Raw genomic sequence first — 9,652 nt, forward strand, 5'->3', positions numbered from 1 at the left:
TAAATTGAACTGAAATATGAAAACAGGGCGGGACATATAACAGCCCCTCCCACTTTAAAAAAAACAGCCAATAGGATTTTTATTTTTGTCACCGCTCTGCTAGTGAGAGCGGTTGAACTTAAGCGCATTTCGCAATAGTGTATTAAAGGGGGCGGGGCATGTCAGATACTAGAGAGCATTTGATTGGTCAGAAGATTTGAAAAGTGGCAAACTACAAGTTGGGGATATTTAAATCTTCTAAAGGGCAAATTTAGTTACATTTTTATATCCTTAAGACTTAAAGATACTTGCATCAAAAAAAAAACATTCTTGTGAATTCACGTGACTAAGAATTTTAGAGTGTTCAAATTTGTTTATTTTTTTGCCATGGTGGAGTCGAAGAGTTGTCTTTTAGTGAGGGAATTTCGGTAATCTCTTTTTATTACTCCATAATTAATAAAATACTGCTTATTATTTGTTTGCAGACAAACTTTTTTTTTTATAAAGAATGAAAAATAAACTCTGGTTTGTAATTTAAACTGAAATATGAAGACAGGGCGGGACATATAGTAGCCCCTCCCTCTTAAAAAAATTAAAGAGCCAGTAGTGTATAGTGTATTGAAGGGGGCAGGGCATGTTAGATACTAAAGAGCATTTGATTGGTCAGAAGATTTAAGAAGCGACAAACTGCAAGCTGTGGATATTTATATATTCTAAATGCAAATATGGTTACATTTTGATATTCTTAAGACTTAAAAAAATTAAACAGCCAATAGCGTTTTTATTTTAGTCACAGCTCTGCTAGTGAGAGCAGTTGAACTTAAACACATTTTGCAAAGGTGTATTGAAGGGGGCGGGGCATGTCAGATACTGGAGAGCATCGATTGGTCAGAATATCTGAGAAGCGACAAACTGCAAGCTTTGGATATTTGCATCTTTTAAATGCAAATTTTGTTACATTTTGATATCCTTAAGACTTACTCAAGATACTAACATCTTAAACACTTTATATTGAAGTAACGCAAACTTCAGGAATCTTCCAGATTTTTTGAGTTTTCAAAAATGTTTCTTTTTTGACATGGAGTCGAAGTGTCGTTTTTTTACTGAGAGATTTTGGGAAATCTCTTTTTACCACTTAAAAAAAAAATTATTAATTTGAACTGAAATGTGAAAAGAGGGCGGGACATATTGTAGCCCCTCCCTCTTTAAAAAATGTAAACAGCCATTAGTATTTTGTTTTTGTCAAGGCTCTGCCAGTGAGAGCGACTGAACTTAAGTGCATTTCACAATAGCGTACTGAAGGGGGCGGAGCATGTCAGATACTAGACAGCATTTGATTGGTTAGAAGATTTGTGAAATGTGGCAAGCTGTCTAGTTGACATCTTCTAAATGGAAATTTGGTTACATTTTGATATTGTTAACTTATTTACTGATACTAACATCTAAAAAAGTTCATGTGACTAAGAATTTTCAAAAAATATTTTGAAATAGTCATTTTTTACTGAGGGAATTTGGGGAATCTCTATTCATCATTCCATTATTCAGAAAATACTGTTTATAATTTAAGTTTGCAGATATAAAAATTTATAACAATAAAAATAAACTCTGGAAGGTCTGTTTTTGGATGTTTTTTCTGAAAAAAAATAATCCAAATGGACCAGAAATAAACAGCGACTAATCATTGAATGTTTGTACCTCTTCAGCTCCTTTCACAGAAGAAGAAAACGAGCTCTGCAGGACTATGATGGCCTACTGGGGGAATTTTGCACACACTGGGTAAAATATTTATTTTATTATTATTATTATTGGCCAGATATGGTAAACTGAGAAAATTAGCATGACACCATAATCCTATAAAGTTTTGACAGAAAGGTTATGTGAGTGACTACTGACAAATCACAAATAAAAGATTGGGTAACACTTTATTTTGATGGTCAATTAGAGTGTTAGCAGACTGTCTGCCTAATATCTGTTGATACTGCTGCTAAACAGACATTTAACTGACTAAAACAAACTTTGCAAGTACATGTCAATTTACACTAACCCTAACCTAACAGTCTACTTATAATCTAATGAGAATTAGTTGTTAGAATTAGACTTCTTTATAATTAAATCGTGCAGTATAAAGTTGCAATTTTAGAGAAGAAATTCAGAGATGTCAACTTGCAATTTTGAGTTTATAACTTGCAGTTGTGTGAAAACTCACAATTCTGAGATTAGATTCACAGCATGTCAAAGTTTTAAATGGACAGTTGAACATTTCCTCATTCAAGAGTTTCTTCTGTTGAACACAAAACAATACATTCTTAACAATGTTAGAAAAAAGCAGCCACTGACATCCATAGCATACAAATATACAATGGCAGTTTGGAAGTCAATGGCAGTTTTTCGGCAATATTATTAAGAATATCTTGATGTAGAATCTTTATTTTCTCACCAAACTTGGGACACTATTTCATCCTCCTCAAAAATCAGAATCATCAAATGATACATTGGAAACTATTACATAGACTCTATTTATCCCCTTTAAAGTGATTTTATATGCATTTATCACCTTCCCCAGATTGTAATTTAAGCTTACAGAGGACAGTTGGCACTTATTTTCAGTATTATTGGGGCTGTCTGCACTCTTTTTGGTCTCAGCTGGCTCATGACACTTCATTTTTGTTAGGAAAAGATGTAGAACTGACTCCAGTATGTTTTTTCCTAAGCGATTTTTTTTTTTTTAACATGTCACTCTTAATACAACAAAAGAAAATGTTGGTTTGCCGCTGGATCCCTCCTCATATTATGAGTAGACGTCAATTGGGCCTATCTTTGCTGGACATTATTTGTATGGGACTTTCGACAGCGCGTATACATGGAGCTCAGTCAAAAACTGTTAAGTCCTGGAATTTAGCTTCTGATATTGTCAAATCCTTAGTTTTTTCCTTCTAATATACAGCTTTTCTGTTTATATGTACTTTATGCATCTCTTTATGTAAGAGTTATTTATTTGTACTTGCCTAACTTCTACTCTGTATTTGGCTTTACATTATTCTCTCCTTTTTTTTTGTAACACAGCAACCTTTTAACTTCTGTTATTATAGAACAAGTCTACCTGGGTGGGGGGTGGGGATTCTGGGTTGTTTTAAGATAGTCATATGCTGTGTGCTTTCTATATTAAACAAAACTGAAATAATAAAAACAACTGTTCACAAAAAAGAATATCTTGTTTTGCGTTCAACAGTAGAAACTAACAGGTTTAAACAAATGAAGGCTGAATAAATGATGGCAAATGTTCTTTTTTGGGTGAACTATCCCTTTAAAATATGCTCTCTGGGGTGTTAAATAATGGTTCAAATACTAATCAAACTTGTTTATAATATTCCCTATAATTTTGTCTGAAAAAGAAAGTCCAGTAAATGCACATGCAATAATGTCAACTGCAAAAGTAGCTAATTGTTCACTGTGCGTCTTTACTGACTAACAGGAATACCAAAACCATTTTGTGTTGCCATCGTTTGAAAATCAATAGTATGTTGTTTGACTGTCTAATGTTGGTATGTTTTCATCATCAGGTCTCCCAATGGTCCGGGTCTGACACACTGGCCTGAATATGAAAATGAGAATGAGTATCTTGCCATTGGACTGCAACAGAGACCTGGGAAAAACTTGAAGCACAAACACTTTGAGTTCATGACCAAGACTCTTCCAGAACTCATACGTCAAGGCAAAGGGAAAACCAAGCACTCAGAACTGTAAAAATGACAAGACAATTAACTGTGATTAACTGTAAGAATATTACCATGTGAAGATCAAATGAGCACTTTTATTTTAACATATTTTGATGGCAATTTTAAAGAGCTTTGAACTTTAGTCGTCAGATTGTATTTTGAAAGAAATAACGAATGTTTTGCACTGAAAAATAAAAGTCGTACACCACTCACATTTTTTCCCCTCCATTTTATTGAGAACAAACCAAGGCTAAAGCTGCAAACCTCCCTGAATTCGAATGCAACGGGTGCAAACTAGTCACGAATTTGCGCTTTGAGATTTTGATTTTCGCATCTACATGGACGACAGCAATACAACTATTGACAATATTCTGATTATGGAATCGACAAGTGATTTACATTTTTCAAATAGTCGATTAACATCAAATGTAAACATGTGACTCGCTAATTGAGCCGTTTTGCTACACGTAAATAATAAAGTTTTCACTTCGAAACAAACACTTAAAAGCAATAAAATGAAAGGACAGCACAAGTGTGTAGATTACAGTTTTCGGCACAGTGCTTTGCAAAATTGTCTTATAGATAAACATTAAAGAGAAGCTCGGAAAAATGCTCTCAGAATTAAAACTTGTTAAATAGAGCTAAAGTAAACAGTGAAAATCACATAGTATTTGGAATGAAACTCATAATTGCAACAGCAGCTATAAACAATTGCAGGTTTAAACAGTGCTTCGCTGATAATTTTATTAGAATGGAAAGTCACTTGGACTATATTTGCTAAATAGATTGTAATAGTGTGTGGCGGATGTAAATCAAAATTCATACATTGCCATTTTTGGCACAGTGATTACTATCATAACAGAAAAACTAAGTGAATCACGACAATGAACATGGAAAAGTTTTTCTAATTTAAAGGTAATTTTTGGTTACAAACGTTTTGCAATTTGAATTTTTAGCAACCAACTTAACCAACTAATATGTCACGTTTCGAATAAAATCAAACTAGTGATGGCTGCTTTCAAAACACTGCTTCAAGAAGCTTGAAAACGTTCGAAGCTTCGAAACGTACTAATCTTTTGTCTTAAAGCAGTGGTTCAGATCATGTATCAAATCGGCAAGGTTGTGCTATTTCAGTAAACGGGTCTTCGTTACATTATTTCGAAAGATTTAGAAAATTCAATGGTTTTCCACAGGGTTGTGATTGGTGCAATAAACAAAAAATTTTCCATCTTGAAATTCATAAATATTAAGTTATAAGTATACATTTATAATCTTAATCTCAAGTTTGCGATGATGAAAAATTAACGATTCCAAGAAAATAGCTAAAAATCGCAACTCGACTGTTCTAAAACATCTGGAAATTCAATGATTCTCCACGGGGTTGTGATCGGTGCGAAATAAAATCTACAAACCATCCAAAAATGTATAAATATTAAGTTAGATGTATACATTTATAACTTAATCTCAAGTTTACAATTGCGAACAAAAATTACAATTCTAACAAAATAGCTAAAATCGCAACTTGATCATTTCAAAACATTTAGAAATTCAATTGTTTTCCAAGGGGTTGTGATTGGTGCGATTTTTAAAATCCACAATCCATCTTGAAATTCATAATTATTAAGTCATTAGTATACATGTAGAACTTAATCTCAAGTTTACAATCCTGAAAATAGCTAAAATCGCAACTTGACAATTTTGAAACATTTAGAAATTCAACTTTACTCACGGGGTTGTGATCGATGCAATATAAAATTGACAATCCATCTTGAAATTCAGAAATATTAAGTTACAAGTAAAGTATACAACTATAACATAATCTCAAGTTTACAAATCACAAAAAAAATTTTGATTCCAAAAAAATTGCTAAAAATCGCAACATGAGTTTCGAAATGTTTCGAAATTAAATGGTGATTGGTGCAATATAAAATCCACAATCAATCTTGAAATTAATAAAAATTAAGTTACAAGTATAAATTTACAAATCGCAATCAAAAATCTGATTCCAAGAAAATTATTAAATCGCAACTTAACTGTTTCGAAACATTTCGAAATCCACAATCTATCTTGAAATTCATAAAAGTTAAGTTGTAGGAATACATTTATAACCTCAAGTTTACAATCCTGAAAAATTTAGAAGTCCAAGAAAATAGCAAAAAATCACAACTTCGCTGTTTCGAAACATTTGGAAATTCAATGGTTCTCCACAAGGTTGTGATCAGTGCCATATAAAATTCACTATCCATCTTCAAATTCATAAACATTAAGTTAGAAGTGTACATGTATAACTTAATCTCAAATTTACGATCATAAAAAAATTACGATTCCAAACAAATGGCTAAAAATCGCAACTTCGCGGTTTCAAAAAATTTCGAAATCCACAATTTACCTTGAAATCCATAAATATTAAGTTATAAGTATACATTTATAACTTAGTCTCAAGTTTACAATTGCAAAAAAAAGTATGATTCCAAGAAAATAGCTTAAATCGAAACTTCGCTGTTCCAAAACATTTCGAAATTCATTGGTTCACCACGGAGTTGTGTTCCGTGTAATATAAAATTTGCATGTTTCGTTAAGTGACTTAAATACTTAAGTGACACAAATGTATAAATTAGAATTTTTGCACAATGGTTTGCCGATTTAATTGTCATTTTAGATGGAGGGAAACTCGGTCAACATTTAAAGTCAACATGAAACGATGTTTATGAATCAGGACGTTAAATAAAAAACAAAATGGAGCCAATTTAGATTTTATCCACTGGGAATAAGGGGACTAAAGTACATCAGGTTAATTCTGGTTCCGTTTCTGATTTAAATCCTAAATATTTTTTTGGAATAAAATCAATAGTTGTACGCCATCAGTCCACGCAAACGTTCAATTCAATAAGCATATTCCACTTGAAACAATGATCACTCGATTGAGGTTGTAAACACAGGCGATATACTTAAATTAGTTCATATATATATATACACACAATCATCCCTAAAACAAATCTCAAATATATTGATAAAGGTTTAAATATTTTCAACGCATTTACATATATATTCACTTTACATTATACTGTTGTTGTTTTTTTATTTCTTTTTCATTTTCAAATGCTAGTAATGCTGCAGTCGAATATAAAAGTTTCTCTGATAAACGTCTGCGCTGCGGAAGGAAGGAAGAGCACTTGGAAGAGCTGCACAGCAAGAGGAACACAGGAGAAAATCAGACAGTCTGTGTGGTCATCAGTTCCCGGGTTATAGAAGCTTATTTCCGTCACAGATAAAAAAAATAATAAATGAAATAAAAATTCACACTTTTTTTGGTCAATGATGGATTCAGACCTCACAATTTGACTACTTTTGACTATTAACTCTAGGTTAATAAATCACAATTTTGACCTTTTCTTTAAAAAAAAAAACGGTAAGTTCCAAACCTAGTTAAAAGAAGAAAAAGTAAAACTGCCAGACTTACGTTTATAAAGTTCACAATGACGAATTCATACCTCACAATTTTGACTACCTTTCCTTGTAATTCTAGGTTTATAAATCACAATTTTGCCCTTTTTTCTCTTAAAAACGGTAAGTTTGAAAACCAGTTCTAAAAAGAAAATATAGAATTTCAAGACAGAAACAAAATTGTGTGGAAAAATCCCCCCCAAAAAGCAAGATTGCATGTTTAATTCCCCAAAAATGTGAGATATACATTGCAATCGGGCTGAAAATGAATTATGAGAAGTGGTGACTATTCTTCAAAACCAAGATTACGTTTATAACTTACGTTTATAAAGTTCAAAATGACAAATTCATACCTCACAATTTGGACTACTTTGTAACTCTAGGTTTATAAATAACAATTTTGACGTTGAAAAAGTAAGTTCAAAACCAAGTTCTTAGAAGAAAAATGTAGAACCGCAAGACGAACACAATTACATGGTAAAATACATTTCATAAAGTTCACAATATTGAAAAATGTTCAACGTTATGAAAAAAAAAAAAAAAAAAAAAAAAAAAAATATCGCAATTTTACAACTACAAATTTAGAACTTGCAATTATAAGATAAAACCAACGCTATCTCATGGCAATTCATTAATTTTTGATTTAGTGGCTAATTCGTATAAATTCATACGATGTAATTCGTATGTTTAAGTACGAATTGCTTATCCCCAATAACAATTGGGTTTAGGGGTGGGGTTTGGTGCCTCCTTTTAAAAATCGTACAATTACGTACAACTGAATTTGGACAAATTAGCCACTAAACTGACAAACGTAAAACAGTTACATTTCCTCGTGAGATCAGGCTGGATAAATCCCATATTTGTGACAAAAGAGAAAGTAATATTTTTTTTTAGAAATGCAAGATAACGTAATTGTCGAGTTTAAAGAAAAGAAAAAAATATATTAAAAAATGTCTAAATTATGATATAAAACTCATTAATTCATTAAATTCATTTTTTCAAGAAAAAATATTGAGAGTTAAATTTATCTTTCGCAATTTACGATTTTGATCAAAACTCGCAAATGTGGAGAAAATAAGGTCAAATTGTGAAGTCATAAATGTAGAAATCTGAGATGTTTTACGAAATAAAGTTTAAATGGTAAGAAATGTACAATATGACAAAAATGGTAATGACGAAAAAAGTCAAAATTATGAGAAACTCAAATAGTTAACTTTACAAATACCCAAATGGCAACTTGACAATTAGAAAATTATAGCTTTACTCACAAATTAAAAGATATAAAATCCATAATAGTGAAAATTATGGGAGTTCAGAGTTTAAAAAGTCTGAATAGTAAAAAATTCATAATTAATTCAATAAAAAAAAAGACAAAATTGTGAGACTTAAATTTGAATTTTTATAACTTGAACTTGCTCATGTAGAAAAAAGTTCAAATCGTAATTGTAAAGATGTAACAGGATTTTTAATAAACTCTCAAATGTAGAAAAAAAGTGCAAATTATCAATTTAAAATTAAGACTTGAATTTTTTAGTTTCCAACTTAAAACTAAATGATTTAAATGCGAAAACTTACAATTTTGAGTCAAAACTCTAAAAATATGAGACTTTTCCTTCAAAATGCAAGACTTAAATTCGCAAGTTTAGAACATGCTTGTATAGGAAAAATCGTTTGAAAAAAAGCCAAAATTGTAATTAATAAAACAACATCAACTTACAAAATAAAAGTCCAAATTGTGAGAAATAAATCAACTGAAAAAGGGCAAAATTTGAAAAATTACATTGCCAATTTATATTAAACCTTTATTTTTTTATTCTGTGGCAAACAAAAGCTTCCATATCGTTTTGTTTTCAATTTTAACAGTATTATAAATATAAATTAAATAAAAGAATTTGGCAGATATTGTTTACGTCTTTCGACATAATAATGGATGCAATATGAGGTGATTAAATGGACAACATTTGCACTGCTGAAGCAGCTGGAAGTCTTTCGTTTTTCAACAAGAGTTGACAGAAGTATGGAAGCCTTTTCCAAGTACAGTGGATTTTGTGGATTGAGGAATGGAACAAAAATGCTTAAAAGACGTTGCCATGTTGAGAACAAACACGCCTAAATCATTTTTAAAGCGCAAAATCACAGGATTGGAGTTTGGGATGTGTCTATAAGGTATCAGAGGCACGCTCAGAAGAGAATAAGGTGGATTTCACATCCGCGTAATCATCTCCATAGCCATTTCCAGGTTATAAAAAATAAATTAATTAAAAAGCTGATAAGAAAAGGCCTAATATAATACAACCATATGGGCGTTCTGCTGTAGATTCACTACCGGTTTCAAAGTACAGGATCAGTAAGGTTTTTATTTATTTACTTATTATTTCATTTCAAATACAGTAAAATGTAAAAATTATTACAATTTAAAACGACCCTTTTGTTATTAAATATTGTTCAAGATGTAATTTATTTGATTTGATTTGATGATCAAGAAACGTTTGTTAATAGTATTATTATTAGTT

General features: G+C 31.2%; 1 protein-coding gene across 3 annotated transcripts in view; it reads left to right on the forward strand.

The window, feature by feature from the left end:
- Positions 1-3,907, forward strand: part of ces2b (carboxylesterase 2b) — a 65,503-nt gene extending 61,596 nt beyond the window's left edge. For all 3 annotated transcript variants that reach the window (XM_056451619.1, XM_056451620.1, XM_056451621.1), the window contains 2 exons: positions 1,683-1,755; positions 3,540-3,907. In XM_056451619.1, coding sequence (XP_056307594.1) covers positions 1,683-1,755; positions 3,540-3,723 — 257 coding nt within the window. In that variant the 3' untranslated portion in view covers positions 3,724-3,907. The remainder of the gene's footprint in view (positions 1-1,682; positions 1,756-3,539) is intronic.
- Positions 3,908-9,652: the final 5,745 nt, after the last annotated feature.

Source organism: Danio aesculapii, chromosome 25, assembly GCF_903798145.1.
Source record: "Danio aesculapii chromosome 25, fDanAes4.1, whole genome shotgun sequence".
NCBI lineage: Eukaryota > Metazoa > Chordata > Actinopteri > Cypriniformes > Danionidae > Danio > Danio aesculapii.